Here is a 22,989-nt window from a genome sequence, read left to right as displayed (position 1 = left end):
TTTTGAAGAAGACATTGAATCCCAATTTGGCATACAGCGTCCATTCTCAGCACTCGACATATGCCTTGGTGTACGGATTTTTCAGTGTAGCATTAGCATATTTTGGTGTAACATTTTTTGAAGGGATCTGTCGTACGGATTTTACATATTGTGGAGCAAGGTTTTTGCATAATTTGGTGTATGGATTCTACAGGTTTGGGCATACGGCTTCTACATGTTATTGCATTCAGATTGTGAATGGTATTCCAGGTTATTGCATAAGGAATTGGCGTAACATGGCAGAGGGTGTTAGGAGGTTTTCTTTAAAAAAAAAAAAAAAAGTCGACAAATCAAGCATGCTCAGAATGAGTAACAAAGGATACCAAAGGGAAGGGGACGCATCAGCGATTGCCAGAAAGAGTGTGGAATCAGCAGAAAATGACAAAAATAGTGTGTTTCATGCTTCATGCAGTTTTGTGTGGGTTTCGAAGTGCTAATTTGGTCTTGGCGACGAGGGGAGCGCACCTGGGGCGTTGCCCCTAGACCCCGCGGGGGCGTTGCCCCTTGGACCCCCAGTCGATGCGGATATCAGTCGTGAAACGTGACCAATTGAGAAGACTTGAAGCTGCTGCAGGCATGGAGTGTTTGTGTACCAGAGGCACTAGGAGTAGGTGTTGGCCGAGAGGCTGTCTTGGTGGATGCACAGAAGGCTTGGGAGGAGTGGGTCATCCAGAAGGCAGTACAGCGACACTTAGCTCAGTGGACCCAATGTTGGAAGCAGAGAAAGCAGCACGCATGGCTATCAAGGTCAGTTTGAGGAAACACAAGCAGATTTTTCTGTTGTAGTCACTCTGTTAATGTATTTTGTTTGTAATTGTCGTCCGGAGACGACTTTTTCTTTTGGGGGGGATGATGTCGTCAGTAGAAATTGTGTATCAGCCGACTGGTCCCTTCGGAAAGGTTCTTGTATGTAGCCAACAGACCCCTTCGGGAAGGTTCTTGTATGTAGCCGACGGGTCCCTTCGGAAAGGTTCTTGTCATGTAGCCGACGGACCCCTTCAGGAAGATTCTTCGGAAAGTATTTATACCCCCTTCGAGAAGCATTGTAATCATCAGATCTTATTGAGCATAATGTACTGTTTGGCATATGCGAATAATAATAAGAAGTTCTGCTATTCATATCTATGGTCTGTGCATTGATTTCTTTACCCAATACGGAAAACAATCTTGTCACCAAAGCATTTGGTACTAGTATCAAGGCCACATTGTATTTTATTAGCTAAGTAGGATTTGAAACGCCATGCTGTTGTAAGGCCCAAATTGAACAATTATAAACAACTGTTGGTGAGGAATGTGATGGGTGAATTGATCTGCTGCTATCTTTGTGCCATTTTCTTTAATATGGCATTTTCCGCTTTCAGAATTCTGTAATTTATTTTAACAGTAAAATATATTCAGTTTCCATTTTCAGTCCTAATATATGTTTTTTGAGTGGTTCAAATCCTGGCATTGACATGCATTAGTAAATGATATTGTTGCAGTTGCTCAAAAGTTCAAAGGCCCTTCTCTTAATGACCTAAGGGGGTTAATTTTGACAAAAAAAAGTGGCAAATGTTCAGTCGATTATTAATGAGCAGTGAGCTATTTGGAGGTAGAAGAGCTGCACTGTCATCTCCATTTGGTAAGACTGAAGCAAAAAGTAAGCCACTGAATAGCTCCTTGGTTTATTCTTCCCGAGGCATAATGCTGATTATTTTAGGATCACGAGTGTCCAGAAAAAGTTAAAGGAGGTGGGTAAAAAAACATGTGGTGAAAGCAATCAACAACACAGGAGCAAATTATGCTGTTGCAAGTAGAACAACAATTGTGACCCTTCCATGTTTTAGACTCCCTAGAGCATTGAATTCACCTAATGGTTGAGGATATTGCCAAAATGGAGTGGATCAAGCTAATTGTGGAGTGTGAGCACAAGATAGCTAACAAAGCACCGATTTGACTTAGTATAACCCATTTTATGGCCTAATTCATTGGCTTAAAATGCTTGCTTACTTGAAAAATATCCATTGAAGTATTTTTATTAGCAAGTAATGGAAGTCAATTTAGCTTTAATTTCCTAACTATTCAACTCTTTGTTGGTCATCGATACATTGACTTCTCTCCTCCACATGATCAATGTAGAAAAAAGCCCTAAAACGGCCCTAAAAGAGGCCATTCATTGCCCATTCTTCCCATTTTGTTTGCAGCTGGGCTCTCTTCTCATTTGGTCTCCACTGTAGCATTTTGAAAGCAAGGTCATTTGTTTTGAAGAGGATCATTCGTAGGGTGTCTATTGAGGTTCCACAAAGGATGATCAAGCATCTAAGAAAAGCATTTGATCCATTTCATGAGCTTTTTTAGTGATTTTTTTAGGTCTTCATGACTCTTTAAAGTTTTAGAAGAATTTTTTCCAGATTTTTCGTTATTTTTTTAAGAAATGAAGGAACAAGTGTAGCCATATTTTTTTAATATTTTTTTATTGTATATTTGCACTTCTATGTTTCATGTTCATAGTTCTAAGTTTTTTTTAACATTTTTAAGTTAATTTTTTCTATTTTCTTGTTAGATTCATAGTTTCTATTTGCAAGAATGGCCACTACCGGTAGTCAAAGTTCAGCAGCAAGGCAAGCTGAATGAAGTGATAACTTCAATATTTATGTGGTATCTCCATTATGGAGACACACCACAAGATCATCACAAGTTTCCGAAGGTGGGTCATATATTTGGAAATGCAATGTATGTCATAGTAAACCATTCAACAGCTCATATTCTCGAGTCAAAGCTCATTTTATGGGCCCTACTAGTTAAAGGAATAGCATTGTGCAAGGGAAGTAAAGATGGAAAAAGGTTGAGCGATGCACAGTTAGCCGGATTTATAAAAGAACAAGAGGCTGCTGATCATCTAGTGAGCAAATCAAAAACAAGTTTGTACAAACCTTCATCTACAAAGAGCAAAGCGAATGTGCCCACCAATCATGTTGCATCCTCCGAACATCCATTCTTGGAAGTGGGAGAGGAGGATGATGAAGTAGAAGTTATTACCCGCAATAGAAGTCCGTTGGATCAAGCATTCAAAATGGAGGCAAGAGAGATTGTTGATGAAGCAATTGCACGTTGCCTTTATGCCAATGGTCTTCCTTTCAATTTGGTAAGATCGCCATATTGGAAGGAAATGGTTGCAGCCATCCTTAGAGCACCAAGTGATTACATTAGCCTCGGGTTTGAAAAGGCGTGTACTACTCTTTTGCAGAAAGAAAAAATTTCGATAGACAGATCTCCTTAACCAATTAGGACATCTTGGAAAACTTTCGGCATAACTATTGTGTCTAATGGATGGGAAGACACAAGAAACCGACCATTGATAAATGTGATTGCAATGTCCCCCAAAGGGGCAATGTTTTTGAGGGCTATTGATTGTGAAGGACAAGTTAAGGATTCACAATTCATTTCTAGAGTTCTCATTGAAGCAATAGAGATGGTGGGTAGTGAGAATGTAATCCAGGTGGTCACAGAGAATGCCATGAATTGTAGGGGTGCAAGTGCTTTGGTTGAGTCTTCATACGGTCATATTTTTTGGACACCATGCTCCATACACTCTCTCAACTTGGTCGTGAAACAAATTGGCACCTAGATAGATTGGCTGAAGCAAATCTACCAAGAGGGAGAGGAGATACAAATGTTTGTTACAAACCACCATGTCACAATCTATATTCAAATCATTCTCCAAGTTGGAGTTGTTGAAGGTAGATTTTAAATTGTAATTACTTAGTTTCATTTATTTATTTATTTTGAATAAATTTTATATTCATGTTCAATTATCAAATTATTTCTTGTTTATAACTTCATTTTATATTCAATGTCATATTGTCAACTTGCTTATAGGTTGCTGAGACTAGGCATCTCATACTATTGTTCTTAAACGACTCCTCAAGGTGCGATAGGTATTGGACCAAATGGTTATTTGTAACCAATGGGCTATATGGAAGGCTTCAAATTCAAAGACAGCCTTGAAGGTCAAGGGAAAAGTAACGAGACTCGAACCTGGCTCAGACTCGGCAAGGGTAACTAGACTCGTGACTCAGCTCGGACTCGCCTGTGACTCGGCAAAGTGATAAAACCCTTGAAATTTAGAGAAATTTTTGGATTTACATTAATTCCATGCACCCATTATTGAATAAAGATTAAAGACACAATAACATCATAAAATTAAAGTTAATTTGATCACATACATAACATACATTGATTACATAACTACAAAGGCAAAAAAAATAAAGCAAATGAGTTAACGAAGTCACCTAGGCGAGTCAGCCAAGTCCCGAGTTAGCCGAGTCAGCTTAGTTGACCCACCGAGCCAGGGTCACGGGTCATTTTGACCTGGCTAAGGTAACTTGACTCGCTAACTCAAAGGACTCGCCCAACTCGCGGCGAGTCTCGTTACTATGGTCAGGGGTATGATTTTGGATGAGCATTGGTGGGTTCATGTGCAATTTGGATTGGATTTCATCGAGCCTATCATGACTATGCTACGCTTTTTCGATACAGATGCATCTTGCTTGGGGGATGTGTGATGACATGGACACCATGGTAGAAAAGGTAAAGCTTTCCATACAAGCACATGAGAATAACCCCACTGAATGTGAAGCCTTGTGCAAAAAGGTGGCGGATATCATTCACATTGTTAGGAGAAGATGACTACCCCATTGCACCTCCTTGCATATGCCTTATCTCCAAGGTACTATAGCCAGGAAATACTTGCTATGTCAAATAGAATTGCAACAAATGCAGATGAAGAAGTTGCTACTAGGTGCTACACTGCATTTGGAAGACTCTTCCCAAATGATGAAACACACAAAAAGGTGAGGCTAGAATTTGGCTTATTTGCTTTAGGCTCAAAACTTACTCCATATGCAATAAAGGACCAAAATGGCATGGGAGCTATCACATGGTGGTACATGTATGGTCAACCATTCAAGCATCTACAACCTCTTGCAATCAAGATCCTCTCACAAGTAAGTTTTCTTTTATTTATTTATTTAGCAAATGTATTCTACACTATAGTGTCTAACATTCTCTATTTTGCTTTTCATTTGTATGTTCAATTTTATGAACACTATCCAGGTTGCAAGTTCTTCTATTGCTTAACAGAATTGGAGTACATATTCCTATATCCATTCAGTGAAGCACAACCAATTGGGCTCAAAGAAAGTTGAGGATTTGATTTATATACATATCAACTTGTGTCTTTTGTCACACAAAGAGGATGGATACAAGGAAGGGTCAACCAAGCTTTGGGATGTAGCCCCTGAATGTGCAAACTTGGATGCAACACTTAAGGATCTTACTGTGATGACGGATGATGATGTTGATAACATCATAGCACGTGCATCTAGCACAATTGGAACCATGCTTGGTTCAAATGAACTTGCAAGTGCTGCAGCAGCAGGAGATGTTGAGAATGTGGATTTATTTAAGAATCCTTATGATTTTGATTGACTGGATGTAATTTGTAAATCTTGAGCCTTGACTCTTGATTGATCAACATTGAACCATGAACTATGTTTTGATTTTGTAATTCAAATTGCATTGGAATCTTGAACTTGAGTAATTTACTAATTAGACATTATTGTTATTTCAATTTGATTGTGATAATGATTCAATGAATGGTTTATTTTTGTATATTTCTTGTATTTCTTTGCATACATAAATTATAGTTTACAACTTTATATATATATATGGATGCACCCAAACACATCCAAAATCCAAAAAAAAAATCCAAGCATCCACGCATCAGCACCCCGCACCCACATCAGCATCAGAACCAGCATCAGTAACTTAGATTTTTTGTTATTTATAAATATCAATTGATGAGCTTAAGGGGCTTTTCAATGAATGGTTCATAAGACATAACAATTGGTGAAGCTTTTGCAAATGGGTTTGCAAGCAGAGTGGGTTTAACCATGGAGAAAACTCCGTAGTCAAGCATGCTTAAGCGGGAGTAGTACTAGGATGGGTGACCTCCCGGGAAGTCCCGTTGCTTCACCTTTGTGAGCATCACCTAGATCCAATGAGTGCTAAGTATTCCATTTATTCTCATGAGAGATGGATTTGTGTTGAATCACTACTCATGAAGCATGGGTCAATGAGTTTGACTCAAAAACTACACGGTTAAATTCCGATAGCAATATCACAATTTGACTTGCTGTAGAAATATCTCCTACTTATCAATTGATAAGCTTAAGGGGCTTTCTAGTGAATGGTTCATAAGGCACAACACTTGGTGAAGGTTTTGCAAATGGAGTTACAAGAGTGGGTTTAACCATGGAGGAAACTCTGTAGTTCAGCACGCTCAAGCTGGGGTAGTATTAGGATGGGTGACCTCCTGGGAAGTCCCGGTGCTTCACCACTATGAGCATCACCTAGATCCAATGAGTGCTAAGTGTTCCATTTATTCTCTTGAGAGATGGATTCATGTTGAATCACTACTCATGAAGAATGGGTCAATGAGTTTGACTCAAAAACTACACAGTTAAATCCTTATAGCAATTTCACAATATTAAAGCATTTTTAATATTTTTAGAACATATAATGGTGAGAATAATTTTGCACTAAAGGGGAATATTTAAGATTGTTGACCAATTATTGAGTAAACCATGCAATGTTTTAGAATGTGAGTGCAATTAGAGTATGTTTGAAATTTGAACACTTACTCTCAAAAAAAAATCATCGGTAGTCAATGCAAAGAGATTGAACACCTCATATTTGTGCATGCCAATGTACACTTTCACTGCAAGAAGATTATAGCAATAGATTAAGAATTTGTGCCAATTGAACTCAAAGAGTAAGCTCCTTCATTTAAGTGAACTGCCATGGATGACAAACTAATACTGATGATGAGGTAAAGCTTCCAATTATAATAGACAGATAAGTTCATACAACTTTAGACTAACAAATTGAGTATAATCTCATTTCTACCCCTTATATAAATCAGTTGTGAGTGCTTCCTTGACATACACAGCCTCGGAGGGTCTAGTCATGTATCCAACATTGGGAGGAGATATTGGGTGGAGTGGCTCCTCTCAACCTTGGTTTGATCTTTTCTCTTTTTTTAATTCATGAGCCGATATGGACATATAAATCAGATTTTTCGCATGCAAAAGAAGAAAGTGCAACTAACAAAGCAATTATCCCTTCAAATCAACTTTCAAATTTCAAGCTCACTTTTCAATACTAAATTATTTACTAACTTTTTTGCTGTATTCATATGTTGCCGAATCAGCCTATTTCCTTGCTGACACTAGGTACAATTCATAACATTATTGGGGTCACCCAGAACCCTTACAATATTGACCAAGGTCCACATTTGAAGAGTCTGTAAATTTTTCCTACACTCGCTGAACCTAGGCAAGTTCAATACTAACAAGGCAATTGAAAATGGACTACAACGCAATTCCAGTTTTTATCTTTGTTTCTCTGATCTTTTTAACATTTTCATTTCAAAATATCCCTAGCCAACATATAATCTTCCCAAAAAGCTTCAAATGTTGCTCATTTTTCAATAAATTTTAACATTGCTTTGGCATTCAACCTACTAATCCATTATGTTAGTGTTGTTTAAGTGATACCTTCAATCCAGGAATTACACCCATTGCTGCATCAAAGCATGCACCCGAAATTCGCCCATGCTCACGAAGCTCTGGTCTTGGTGCTTCACCAAGCCTGCCCTCTGGATCTGATCCAATTACATTGAAATATCTGTAGTTGAAAATTTGTCAATAATATGGAAGGGAGTACTTAATATGCTTGAACAAATTGTTAGAGAATCTAACTAGATGTAATATAGGTAAATAATTCAATACGAAAGTAGCTGAAGATTGTTAGAGCAAACAGACCTTAGTATCATTACACCAATTTCCGATCTCCTTGAATAGTCCTGGATAATATCCTCTGCCATTTTCTTAGCCTTGCCATATGGATTAATAGGAACCTACCACAAGACCGCCACAAAAAAGATAAGCTTTGACTGAAGTAAACAAAATTATACACTTTAGTAAGCTATATAATTCTTAAAATTAGTAATTATTTGTGGCAAAAGGACACACTAGAAGGATAATCTAGTGAATTTACCTGAGGAGTTTCCTCAGTAATGGGCATTTTAGATGGCTCTCCATAAGTTGCACATGTGCTTGAATATATCAATTTCTTCACACCATGTGTAGCCATCGCCTCTAGTACTATCAGTGTATTTGATGTAATATTGTGATAGTAACTACAAAAACCAAATTATTAAATCATATACTTTACTATAGAGCAATTATTTCTGTTCTTAAATTACATACGAACTATGCTCTCTGATCCAAAATAAAACAAATATGGGAGAATAAATTCAGGTAAAAAAATGAATACCGGAGAGGATCCATTGTGCTCTCACCAACATATGCAACAGCAGCAAAATGCATTACTGCATCAAATGCATTTTCCGCAAATATTTTGTTTACCTGTGTTGTAGTTAAGAATGATAATGATTGAAAATGCAAGCATAAGCATAGGAGTCAGAAAAATATTGAAGCTAGAATTTGAAGAAGGATACAGCTCCGCTGTCACCCAGGTCAGCATAAATAAACTGCAGCCTTCCTGGTCCAGGGAATTGCTTTTGCAGAACCTTGATGGCCCCTAGATTCCCCCGTGAAAGGTTATCCTGTCATTCCAACCAAATACACCATCTCAAATTGACAAATGAATACTTACTGAACTCAATATCTAACAGATTTGTCAAACTAAACTAATTAAACTGTACCAAATACTGCACTAGACACCATAAAAGTAGACTTTATGAAACATTTTCACCTCAGAAATTGCATTCACAATAATCATACCACAATAGTTACTCTATATGAATCCCTTAGAAGTCGAGCAGCAGCATGTGACCCAATATAACCCGCACCACCTGTTACCAAGACATGAGTGACTCCTGGCTCACGCCTGGTGAACTGGAAAGGATTTAATAGCATTAGTTAAAAAATAAATGATAAAATACCTTTTCTATCAATGATACAACAAATGAGAAATTTTTCGTGTGACATAGTATGCAATTTTGGTAAAATTAATTGCCTACAAATTTAGGATAACTAACACTAATTCCTTAAACAAATTTTTTTAAATTATCTCCCACTTATTGAGCAAAATGGCAGACACTAAAACAATGTCACATAAATCAGCCATAAATAAGGATGAAATTTTCATAATGTTTCTTATCATGACTCAGAGTCAAATCCAATGAATTCAATTTATCATTATATTTCTAAAACTAAAGCTTTTAGGTTTACATGAACAAGATATAAAGCCTGCCAGAGAAGTTAGCAGGAATAGAGTTTCCCTGGTACACGGATTACAAATAATGATGCAGGGCAAACAAATGAAAGATAGGACCCAACACCTGCTGAATAAGCCATGTGAGGAGGAGGTACTATTAAAAATAGTACTGGAAAAAACATTGGTTTATACACCTTGAGCATTAACTCAAGCTATAGGCACTTGCATAAAGTCAAACAACTAACAATTTAGAGACCAGTGACATGGTAATACTCATATCCTGAAGCAAAATACAGGGGCAGGACACAAATTCAAATACAATGAATGCCCTAACAATTTGGGAAGATACTTTAACAAAATATATGTTGCCTTTGGAATAAAATTTAATTTGGAGAGATGCCCTTCTTTTCCTTTACTTGTAAGATAGAAAGGGCTTCTCCTTGTAATTCTTCTCAAACTTAAATATTTAAGTCTTTTATCATTCTAAATCTTCTCCGATGCAAGATGGCATTTTACTATTTTGGTTACCTTTGAAATAGCAATCAAATTTGGAACTCCCATGATGCCTAAACTTCTGATCACTCCTGCCAGAAGGAAATTTTGATCATGGTGAGATTCTAACTCAGGATTTTCCTTGGATCTTATAACAAGTCTAAAATCATTGACTCTCAGTTGTTAGTTTCACTTCTTATTCTTCAGTAGCAGGTGTGGAACTTCCAGTAGGACGTCTGATACTGGCAGTGTAATTCTCCCAGCAGGTGAAAAGAGAAATTTGGTAATCTAGGACATAATTTTATACCTATGAGCACATTAAGGGATGTAGCAGAGTATAATGGAATGTCCTTAAGATAAATACTAATTGACCTCTTTCAGGATATGATAGGCTCATGTATCAATAGACCACAATGCAACTCTTGAAATGGAAATGGTCATTCTTGGGATGAAATGTGTTCCATTAATGCTCATCCCCAGGTAGCAGCAGTGCTTTCCACACTCAAGTAATCGCGTTCAAGGTTGAAGATCTACTTATTCATCAAAAGAAGTCCTCCAAGAAGATACAAATCTATAATACAAGATTACTTTCCAGCATGGTAAAATGAGGAAAAAATTATCTCTGTTAAATAATTGTACTCACCTTGCGAACATTAACAACTTTGCACATTAGTTAGGAATGGACATTTAAGTGTAGCTTATAAAAGGAAACCTCAATAAGTTAATTTTGAGGATGCTAAATTCTTAACAGTGGTTAGAATGAAACAAAATCTATGGTCAAAGTATAAACATCCCACGCAGTTTGTCCTCATTTTATTGTTAGATTGGGGGTATTAATTTAAGGGATTTAGAACCTCACATGTACATCAGCACCTGGTGAATGCATCTGTGGAAAAGTTTATATTTTCCCTGAAGAAAAAACATAAATTTGAAAGTTCCACTGCTTTGAATGGACTTATGAAATCCTGTAGCTTCATGGCAGATTGTCACAGATGAACAATTACAATAATTCTGGATAATAACTTCATACCAAAAACATCTCTATTTGTACGGCAAAGCTGTGTAAAGGTAAACAGCCATATAAAATGTGGGTGTGAGAGAGTTACATGAGTATGTTGCTCATAAGCTATGGTCCACAATTTTAAAGCCTATAACAAACAAATTGCTGCATATTTTAAATTCTTTTATTGAGATTATTGAGAGAACACAGTGCATGAGTCGTCCAATCAATTTTTCTTTAGGTAGTTGACTTCTAATTAGAGAATGATGAATTAGAGATGGCATTAAGACAAGGACAATGATAAATGGTACAGGAAGATAACATAAATCTCACAAATTGCATAAAGTAATTTATAGATGATGCTAAAATCTACATACCTAAGACAACCAAAAACATTGATGTATCCTCTTCACTAAGATGAATAAATTGATTTATAATGATGAGGTTAAGTGAATGCAAATTGCCATTGAATTGACCATCCATTGACATGAACTAATTGTTGCTGAAAATCTGGAGTTTATCTTCTTGGTGAGTGATGGAAATCTCCTCTTCAAAGTGAGGGGATTCAAAAATCTTGAGCTTGCTCAGTTTGACATCATCAAGGATGCCAAGTTTAGCTGTGACATCCAAGCAAAAAGCATTGGAATAATCAGCTTTAAAAAGGTGTAAAATCAATTTGTGGTATTGTTGGTTCTAGAACCTCAAATTACTTAAGTAAAGCTAAACATGGTCATCCATTTGGAAAGAATGAGGTACTTGATGGCAAGGGTAACATAGAGTGCCTTAAATTTGATATAAGCCAGTCGAAATATCTTGGTTTTTTAGGTGAAGCTAAGACAATACTACACACTAAGAAAAATTTATCCTGTTCCTTCTATTTGTGGGATGTAGCCAGAGCCAATGGAGCAATTGAAGTCCCTGAATGTCAACAGATGGAAGCACATACAAACTTCAAAAGAAGAATACCTTGTTAACAGATAGGTGGCCCAGTTATAACTATATGAGGGACATGTATACAGTTATCCTGCTGCTTGTTCTGGTGATGATGGATGCAGAGAGCACGGATTAAAATGTAACATCTAACCATCAGCAAGTAGATGATGGCAAGCGGGAAAGCAAAATTGGTGGCAAAGAAACTTTCACACCCCTTTCCAAAAGCATTTCATAAAGCAAGAGTTGCAACAAAGAACAATAGTAACTTGTAGCTCAAAAGTGCTCCAAACATTTTTGAAAAACAAATCAGCAACTTACGAAGCATCAAATACATTGATGCAAGGCATATAACTGCCACTTTGAAAACTGGCACATCAAAACAAATGGAGTAATGCTGATGCTGGTGCTGATTTAGGAGTCAACACTGTAAAATTTCTGGAAGGCTTACACTAGCAACAAAGCAAGCACCCTGAAAGGCATTCTCATACATATAGAGGCAACAATTGTAATTTCACAAATTTTGCAAAGGCTTCTAAATACTGAAGTACCCACCATATGACAATGATTGAACCTTGAAGAGAAGCTCACAAGAATTGCCAATGGGAATGTAAATCTGAAATCTTGTATGACAATCTATATCTTAAAATGTACTCAAAAGGTATTTGATTGATCACTTTGGACAGCAAAATATCATCGATGACCAGACCAAAGTGAGGATCTCTGGCATAGAGATGTTTCCATTAATCATAGAATGCACATTGAAAATTTAAGATGCTAAAAGCTTGAGAAGCAGAGCAAATCAGAAGATCTAACACTTGGTTGTTTGTGCTCAATTTGTAATTGAAGACTAAATGGAACTCACTTCAGATGTTAATGTTCTTGAATAATAGATTAAAAGTTAAAGCACAAATTACCTCCTTGCCAAAAAGAAATAGTAACATTGTCTGAGTGCTTAGACCAAAGCATAGATATCTTGCTACAGCAAACTGGAAACCATAGAGCTGAAGAAAGCATCAATTTGGAGCATGTAAGGACAAGAAAACCTGTCTTGGTGAATCGTATATTGGAATAGCTTGGTCAAATATAGATCAAATGGTATTGAAGCTTCACGAGTTTGAAGAAATTCCATCAGATCCTTAAAAGCTAAAGATGTCACACCACTTCGCGAATGGGAATCAAAAGTTCCAAGTTAAATTGACCACTAATGAAGGCTTTACAAAATGATGATTTCTAAATAATGAATTTAGTGTATTGCACATTGGGTACAGTAAGATGGAAACCATGGAGCTGTGAAAGCATTAATTTGGAGCATGTAAGGACTAGAAAGTCTGTATTGGTGAATCATAAATAAGAATAGCCTAGCTGAGTATAGATCAAATGGTGTTAAAGTGTCAAGGGCTTAAAGAAATTTATTAACTCCATATGAAACTCAGGAAACTAAAGAATATATCACAGCACTTGGATGATGTAAATAAAAAGTTGAAAGTTAAATTGACTACTAATAGAAACTTTAAAAAATGATGATTGGTGACAAAGGAAATTCATGTATCACAATCAAGTTTAGTATTGGGTACAGCAAGATAGAAACCATAGAGCAACAAAAAGCATCAATTCGGAGAATGTAAAGACAAGAAAGTCAGTGAATTATAAATTGGAATAGCCTGGCCAAATCAAGATCAAATGGTGGTAAAGCTTCAAGAGCTTGAAGAAGTTTCCCCAAATTCAAATGAAGATTAGAGAACTAAAAGAAGATGTCATGGTGGAGAATAGGAATCAACTGTTGTAAGTTGTGTAGCAATAATCTAGATATCATCAACCTAACCTACAAAAGTGTGTGCACTGAAGTAACAGAACTGAAAGGAGAAGTGACGAGAAAAAGAAAACCAATAAATAAGCACAGAGCTCCGCAGAGAGCAAGACAATCAAATGGTAAAGATTTGAAGCAGTCACAAACTTCATAAACAATATAGTTTTGCAAATTAAAATTAGAACACTAGACCCAAAGAGAGAAAACACTGTTACTCCATGAGAAGCTGTGAACTATAGCTCTCCAATTTAAAAAGGAAAAAAGTAAATCCTTTTCTTTTCATCATAGTACTTTTTTGGGATCCCATGCTTTGGATCGAGGACATGTGATCTTAAGTGGATCATGAAAGAATTGTTCAACTTCAGATGGTTAAGTTCAACAATTGTACTTCTTAATTACTAGTTTATGAATCTAGAAAAGGATTGAGGAAATGTTTACACCTCACAAGACATTCAGATTCTGAGACAGAACAGATCAGAAAGGAAAAATAAACAAGCAGGGAACACTCGTCAGGAAAACAATGCTGCCCAGCACAGCAATCTTTCGTTGGTGTATTTGAATGTGTCATTGTTGTTTCTAATGTTTCAAGTGATTTTACCAGCAAATCTTTTGTAATAGTTCAGTACATGAGAGGCAGTTTTGCATTAGGGTAGGAAGTGGTTTCTCCTGTTTCAAATGCATTAAAGTGACATCAGAAAAGCTGTCTCTTCAATTCCTTGTCAGTTGGGATCTATTGTTTAACTCTTTGGTTGTGATCCTTTTCCATAATATATATATGAAATAGGCAATGAACTCTAAACAAGATTGCAAAAAGCTATCTAGGGAAGTATTGCGAACAGCTAGGTTGGATAAGAGCAGCTAAACATGTTTGAATAAACAAGCAATTCTCAGTATGTTGAAGGTCATTTTCAAGTGTTAGAATGGTGTTAATAACATGTTGGTGTTCTTGAAGACCTTGAGGAAGCAAGAAGCTTGTAAATTTGCAATTAATATAATGGAAATGAGGAAGTATTACTTCAATCTTATATAATTTTCCTAAATTGTATTTCTTAAGAGCAATTCCTTTTGTCTATCTCCCATTCCTATTTTTGTTTAGTTATAATTATCTTTCTTGATTGCTTTCATTTCATGCAATTACTTTACTATCTCAGACACTTAAGAGAGCATAAACAAGAGAAATTCACATAAATGCATAGCACTTGCTCAAAACAGCAGTTAAGAATCAAAACCATTTCCACAGATAGTTTGAGAACCAATGTACTTTTTGTTGCACTGTAATCTTCAGAAACTTTAGGAAGGCCATATGCAGATGGTAGCACAGTTGGAGCATAAAATAAGATATGCAATGAAAGGATGCATCAATGTCCAGCCTTAGATTGTTGTTCCAATAGCATAGAACTTGGGAACAACACAAGTAAGAGAAAAATCAGTAGAATAGAATTATGCATTAGAATATCCAGGCAAACTGTTGATCATATGTCTTGGGCAAGAGATAAATGCAGGAATGATTAAATCAATTACCACACCAGGAGAACTGAATGTCAAAAATTGGAGACAAATTACACTCTCGCATATTCTGCCATATCCATTGCAACATAACTGAAGCTTATATATCCCAACTTTCTTGTTCTTACTCAACAAGACTTTGGGAGGAAAAAATGCATTGTGCACATAATTCAAAAGAGCAGGTGGTTGAGCCATTAACAGCATTTGAAAATGCCTATGATAGAAAGCGGACATAAAAATATTGAAGTGATTCTTTAATGTTTTAAGTTTTGATACCGAATAAAACTAATGATTATGACTTTTTCACCCATGCCTCAGCAGTAACTGAGGTTTATGCTTACCATCTGAGACATTTGTCTTAAAAAAGGTTTATTACCTGTCTGTCCATATTTGTTTGAATTATATATGTTAATCCTATATTCTGTAAATGGGTGTTTTAAACTTTTAAGGTCTTAAACGCCCTATCAAGGGACTCAGCTGCTTGAACATGTGATATTACTAGATATTCAACTAGATAGCAATACAACCTTATTTCCTCTATCTCCCTGAGATAATTATTACAATCATACAAAAAAAGACTCCATTGTATCATATTTCCTTGATTCAGATATTCATTAAAATTTAAATATATAAAGCTATGAGATGGTAAGAATCTCCACTCAAATGGCTCACTCTAATGCCTTTGTAATGGTGTAATTTTTGCATGTTGGGAAATTGTTATTTTCTTTATATGAAAACCCCATTTGGCAGACATGAACCCAGGTTATACTTTTAAATGGAGACATTCATTAAACCAAAATTTGATGATAAAGATATTTCCAATATTTGGCTTGGAAATAGACCATTTTGTGAAGATTTAACATGAAAGAGATGGATTAGTAATAAAAAGTAAGAGAAGAACCTGATGCCCACGTTGTTCAATCTAAGTCCAGAATTGAGCATGATGAAAACATGTGACCTAAAGCACCTTTTAGATGTATTCTACACTACTTATCTCAAAATATTAACTCTTCCCTCCTGTAACTGGCTGAGAATTAACATTTGATCACAAAGGCCAGAAAAAAATTTTAAAAACTATATTCTCAACAGGAAGATGATGCTGAGCACAAAGCTACTTCCAATTGTGCTTGTGAAACTTTGATTAAAAAAAACTGTCTGTTTAGAGAATCCAGGGCTTAAAAATTTGACTAAACTTTTTTTAATTTTTAGCTTTTCAGAATTCATGTGGATTTCAGATTCCCACACTGTTTTGCATAGAAATTTACCACAAGATGGCATTCTTTTTTAATTTATTTTGCTATTTGTAAGAAAAGGAAATAGAGAAGAAGAAAAATATGCTCTGAAGTTTCCTTTATGCCTGTCCATCTTCAATATTTTTTGGAAATGGACCATTTTGAGAAGATTTAACAGGAAAGACAGAGTAGTAATAAAAAATAAGAAAAGAACCTGATGCCCAGGTTGTTCAATCTAAGTCCAGAATTGAGCATGATGACAACAACATGTGAGTCCAGAATTGAGCATAATGAAAACATGTAGCCTACAGCACCTTTTACAAGTATTCTACACTACTTATCTCAAAACATTAAACATGTAACCTAAAGCACCTTTTAGAAGTATTCTACACTACTTATCTCAAAACATTAACTCTTACCTCCTGTGACTGGTTGAGAATTAACATCTGATCATGAAGAACACAAAAAAACTATTCTCCTCAACAGGAAGATGATGCTGAGCACAAAGCTACTTCAAATTGTGCTTGTGAAACTTTGATTAAAAAAAACTGTCTGTTTAGAGAATCTGGAGCTTAAGAATTTGACTCAACTTTTTTTAATTTTTAGCTTTTCAGAATTCATGTAGATTTCACATGCCCACACTGTTTTGCATAGAAATATACCACAAGATGGCATGCTTTTTTAATTTTATTTTGCTATTTTCAGAATAGGGAATAGAAAAGAAAAAACATATGCTCATAAGTTTCCTTTATGGGTGAAGTGCTTCACATGCTTGGCAAATAGCTTTTCTATTATAGCAATTCAAGAAGACACTTTTGCCATATGAACACTGGTGAAAACAACATAACTTTTCCTCCATCATGTACACAATCTGGTCAACATCAGCCACTCCCCTCAAACATGTTACTTTGTTATGAAGATTAGCCATCTATTCTTCCAACCAAGTTGTCTTGCTAATAAACTTGGCATCTCACTTTCATTTCTAAAACATATATAATTATGGCCCTGGCTTTGCAAAAATTCCATTTTATTCATGAGTCGTCAGTATCTTTAGCTTTCCCCTATGTTAATAATATGCACAACATAATATTGAAATCAACCGGATACATTTATGCTAGGGTGACCATGAGGACTCGGAATTAGAGGATAATCTGCATTTACTGATATCATGCAATTTCTTCTTAATGTTCATGCTCTTGAAAGATTTGATGTGCTTTTTTTTCCTTTGCCTAATATCTTACAAACTGCTACCAAGCAACGGAAATGTTCTCCAATGTTTGCATTTTCAAAATACAATCATACTTAAAATGAGATTGTCCTCAATATATATTATTGCTACAATAATTGAGACCTAGGATCATTTTCTAGTGCCCTATTCAGCTGCTATTTTATTGGCAATATGAGAAGATTCTGTGTAAGAGTAATCCAATTTAAAAGAATTCTCAAGTCAATGAATATCAACTGTCCTTTTCGTCTGTCCCCAGTGACCGCACTTTACAAATAAAAAGAACATCGCACTTGACAACTGGTTCAAAGTTCTAATGAAATTCCAAGGCTTCTGATATGAAGGTTTTTTTAAATATACGTTACTGGACCAATCTGCACCATGAACTCTGAATTCAAATGAATCTTTTCATCGTCTTTAACTTTTTCAAAGTAGCCAAGTTCATGTTCAAGAGAAAAGAAAGTACCTCTTGCTCTCTAGTATTGAAATATAATCGAGGAAAAAAACATGGCAGACTAAAACAAATAGAAAAACGACAGAGTAAAGCAATGGAAATTTTATGGCAACTTTTTAACATGAAGCACCATGGAGGAAATATAATAAAAATGCTCAATTGCTCAAAATATGTAATGTCCTCACCCAAAACTTAAAGATTCTAAACTGCAATTTTTTTATGTCCATATAATTCCAAGGGCCTTGAAAGGATAATAATCACAGATCATTAATAACAGAAGATAGGTGGCAGCAGGTCCAAGAATAACATTAATAAAAATATAATATTTATCATTCATTAGTCATGACTCATAACTGCAATTTCCCCAAATAAAAAATTAAATAATAATTAGCATAACCAAAAGGTGTATATGACAGCCTATGATTGTTGAAGAGAAGGGGGTAAATAAGAAGGATAACTCGAGAAGAAGAGGCATGAAGATGTGAAGATATTTTATTTTCTTATTTCCCTTGAGGAATATGAACCAAGTTTCTAAAAGCCTTAGGATGAGACCCCTATAGGCCCAAAAGTTAAGGACAAAATCCCTTACTTTCTATAACTGAGTTAGCCACCAGAATCCCCTAAACTAAGGCAAGATAGAGAGATATTTGGCATTTTTGTTGAAGATAAATCATTGCAGATCAGAGGAAGATTTACCTCAGAACTAAGAGGACAAATTGAACATGTTCTAAAATACATTCTAAGTACTGACTATTAATTTATTTAAGAAGTTATGAAGTTGCATTTCCAAAGTTACATTCATACTTGTAACTAGCCATTCAACATTTATTGAGCTAGAGTTTTTTTACTCATAAAAACTAAGGAAAGCTTGGAAAAGGAGAATTACAAAATAATCATAAATCTGCGTTCAAACACCAAAATATGGTTGTTTATATCCTAAATGTTATTAAAAAGAACTTAAGCTCAATTGATCTAAAACCTGTTTCACTAGGAGCAATGTTAACAAAACTTACCACTTCTGAGCCATCAGAACCCGATGAATGTCTGAGAATGGCTATACAGAGGATAGTGAGAAAACCAGCCAATAGAATTTTAGTAAGTAAGTGAGGCCTTCGCTTTAGTTCAACTGGATCCATTCCTGTAAATAAATAAGATCGAATTTACCATTCAAAACCACCAAGTATCAAACAAGAAATGGATAGCATCAAAGGAAAACATATCGTGCAAACCACATTGGAGCATTCCTATCAAGCATTAGCTTTGCAACTTTAGTTTAACCACAAAAGATTTGAAAGATTCTCAGTAATAGATTACAAAGTCAATTCTTTAATTGATCCAACTAGAATCTCAATAAATTTTGCATATCAATGACAATCCTTTTATCATCTACCCTAGTTGTGTGATTTGTTTTTAAATGCAAATTGATTATATCAGCCACAACAAGAAATAAGGAAAACAACAGTGCAGAAGCAATTATAAAATCTGATTTAAGTAAAATGCCTATGATATTTTTTGACAGCATAAATTTAAAACAGACCAATGGATAAAATGAAAAGGAAACTTTTTACTTTTGGGTGTGATACAAAACACTCATAGGCTGCAGGAAAAATTATGTAGCCAGTACCAGCCATCTATTGCACCCAAGAAAAACTACATCTAACATGAGGATAAATCATTTTCACTAAAGTCTAGGTTCCTACTGTATAGTCATCTATACGGGAACATCCTTATGAACAAGATTTACTTAGCCTAAAACTACTTATGCAATACATTCCACATAAAATGGAAGAGGCAAGAAAGCAAAAACCAGTAATTATTAAAGTTGTCTCTCAAAACAATTGAACAGATCAAGGTTCATGATCGAACAGAAGGTTGACCGCCAAACAAAATTTTGCTCAGTAGTTGGAAAATATGGATGCCTGACCTTATAAACACTTACCAATTACAAAACCAATATTTTATTTTTAAAGTGTAAATAGTGATTGTATGGAAAGAGGTATTAGAACTTTTTGTCAATAATAATGTCTTGAATACACCAATATGTTTCAAAATTATATCATGAGTTCTTGAAAAGGTATCATCAGAATGTAGTTAACAAAAATGAGACAGTGGGTAAGAGGAATTCAGGGAATCTTGAACAAAATCCAGCCATCATAACATTAATGTGTTCTTGGAATATTCTGAAATATGAAGCATCTTTGCTTAAGATACAACTTCCAACCAAATTAGGCATAAGACTGGAAAAAGAGGAAGCTAGTAGTAGTCTAAAATGTTTCTGGATTTAAGTGAGCCTTTTCATTAACATCTCACATCAAGCTGCATAATCCTTCATCAAGATATAGAAAAGCAAAAAAAATAAAAAGAAATGAGTGACTATTAGCAGACCAAGCTAACTAAAAGGAAGGCCGGGTCTGCAAGGAAAGCTTGATCCAGAGCTTCTCTAGTTGTTTGGCTTTGCACCATAAAGCCCTCCCATGAAAGGTATTAATAACAGATATAAAATCTCCACGGTTCATGACATTGGTAAGTTCTAAATATTACTGCATGAGCTTTTTCATCAACAATTAGGATCCAACTACATGGTCCATTATCAAGACGGAGAAAGCAAGAGAAGGGCAACAAATGATTATTAGCAAATCAAACTAGCTAAAAGGAAGGACAGGATCACTATAGCTTCTTTGAAAGCTAGATTGTGAGCTTCTCTAGATGTTTGTCTAAGACTGAAAGTCAGTAGATCATTAAAAAAACATTTTGTTTATTTCTCAACCAATTACAAAATGCATAAAAACAACAGCTATATGATCAATTGAACAGACTGGCATTGAAATTAAGAAAAATATGTTCTCAGAGTCAACTAAACACAGGTGAAAGAAGTAATCTAATAATATTGATTGAAAGTAGAGACAACCGATGGCTACAGGCTGCAGGGTATAGTATAGAACTGTAAGTGAGTGGGCCAGTGAGAGAATTGTTGCATGTCATTGAAACATTGCATACGCCATCAATATCTTCACTCAAAAGCCCTCAACAACAAAACAAGATGCATCGTCCATCTAAACTCCATAACAATCGATACAGTAACTTGACAATTATATGTACTTTGCTTTAGCATATCTAAGGGGGGCCATAATCAAATAATTAATAAAAGCTTCGACTAATGATGAGAGACAAATTCCAATATGATAGAAATCTTGGCATGGGGCAAGAAATAGACAGCGTGTTAGCTGTAGGATCTCATTTTCGCAGACTTCGAGGAAAACCACAAGAGATGTAAAGGTTTGTCGGGCATCGGCACAGAGAGATGGATCTTCAAGGCTTTCACGTTTCCATTCTGTGTAGTGAAAGCTAAACCCTTTCCTTTGTTAAATATAATACATCTATGCCTTAACCAATGATGATCTCCCTTTTATAACCATTCCTGCTTAGGGTATGATGTAGATGAATTTCTTTCCACGATTAAGTCTGAACTATTAGAAATAAAGACTTCTCATTGAAATATTGCTCGCTCTTTCGCAACATGTATAAATACCTGGTAGGATGAACAAAGAAAACACACCGCTTCCTGCTATCAATAATGTTTCACTTGTCTCGGAATTCACAGAAGTCAAACCAGAATACCCTGCCTTTTTGCACCACTAATATAACTATATCATAAACTAACTGACACGATTTAAAGTGAAAAAGAAATGCCCTACGCTACTGAAACAACTGCATATGTAATTTCCCCAGTAAAAAGCTGACATATTCCTGTATTCATCAAAGTCCTGACTTAATCATTTGGATGAGAAGAAAACCACCCACTTAGCCAATTGACTGAGAAGAAATCGCCCAAATTTTCAAAAGCACTTCAACCTCTTCTTCCAAGAAGCAAAACTAGAAAACCGATTTTACTTACAAACAAGACTGAAAACACAAAATCCAACAGAAACCCACTTCAGCAACGATGTAAAGCATTGACTAAAACTATCAGAAAGAGTTCTTGAGAGAAATTCACCAATCAAGCCCGGTGATCTAGTGGCTCGAGGCTGGCTTCTCCGGCGACCAAAGGCGAACATCACAATTTCTCCTGCCACGCCCCTAAAACCTCCAATTTCCAAAATTACAGTCAATCAACAGAAATATCTGTCAAATCTTCCCCTATGAGCTGATAAATAAGCTCCAAGCTCTCCCTTATCGTGCAATTTCGAGCTAGCGTCGTAAAGCCGTGCAAGAAGCGTGAATGGTGGAAAGAAGAAACAGGTGGAAAGGAATAAGTCGTGAAACAAAGAATGAATTGGTAATTTATTTATTTTAATTTAGGAAATGGAGGGAGAGAAGTTCCATGATCACCGGCACAGTCAGTCACAGCCGGCAAGCCGCCTTATCCGACTCACTAGTTTACATTTGACTTTAGGAGACATGAACAGCTGCTTATGCCCACTTTGAGCTTGCCAGATCCTGCCCGTTCGGTTTTATGGATCGAATTAGGCCTGTACTGACGTCAGATTCCGGCCATTCTCTACGAAAAAATTTGCTTCTCCGTTGACAAATGGCGATTGCCTGGAACGTGCTGTGACGTGGACTGGAATGAAATGGGTTTGGAATCTTTGAAATACGTGTTAGAAATTTGACAGTTCACGAAAATCTTACGCGTTTAATTTAGCAAAGCACTGCCAGATCCTCAATTACAGGGACAGTTTAGAAAAACTGTATGATTGAACTGTTTGTCGCGCATCGTGTTTCTTTCTTTAAATAAATATATTTTTAGATGTTAATTTTTGTTTTTGGATTAATTACAGGCTCGGCATTGTTTGCTTTATGATAGCTTTGAGTCTTTTGATTCAATAATTCTTAAGAAAAAGTACTCAACTATTAAAAAAGTAACTGATAGTTTTAAAGATAGGTTGTAAATTGCTCAACGTACATGGTAATCTTAAATTTTATTAAAAAATTATAATCTTACCTTGTAATCTTTGCAAAATAATTTTATAATAAAAATTATAATCTTACCTTTTAGCCTTTGCAAAATAATTTTAT

General features: G+C 35.7%; 1 protein-coding gene across 1 annotated transcript in view; it reads right to left on the bottom strand.

The window, feature by feature from the left end:
• The window catches only part of LOC149540283 (putative UDP-arabinose 4-epimerase 2), a 34,197-nt gene extending 12,100 nt beyond the window's left edge, over positions 1-22,097 (bottom strand). Inside the window, exons 1-8 of the mRNA XM_089801420.1 lie at positions 21,968-22,097; positions 18,987-19,111; positions 8,889-9,002; positions 8,603-8,710; positions 8,419-8,510; positions 8,140-8,281; positions 7,905-7,999; positions 7,638-7,767 (exon numbers count right to left, since the gene is read on the bottom strand). Of these exons, the coding sequence (XP_089657546.1) occupies positions 7,638-7,767; positions 7,905-7,999; positions 8,140-8,281; positions 8,419-8,510; positions 8,603-8,710; positions 8,889-9,002; positions 18,987-19,111; positions 21,968-22,028 (867 nt within the window). The 5' untranslated portion in view covers positions 22,029-22,097. The remainder of the gene's footprint in view (positions 1-7,637; positions 7,768-7,904; positions 8,000-8,139; positions 8,282-8,418; positions 8,511-8,602; positions 8,711-8,888; positions 9,003-18,986; positions 19,112-21,967) is intronic.
• Positions 22,098-22,989: the final 892 nt, after the last annotated feature.

The sequence above is a fragment of the Cupressus sempervirens genome, chromosome 9 (genome assembly GCF_028749045.1).
Source record: "Cupressus sempervirens isolate cs-2001-9-10 chromosome 9, ASM2874904v1, whole genome shotgun sequence".
NCBI classification, from domain to species: Eukaryota; Viridiplantae; Streptophyta; class Pinopsida; order Cupressales; family Cupressaceae; genus Cupressus; species Cupressus sempervirens.
The sequence above is the reverse complement of the archived record's forward strand: the minus strand, read 5'-3'. Positions and strand labels throughout refer to the sequence as shown.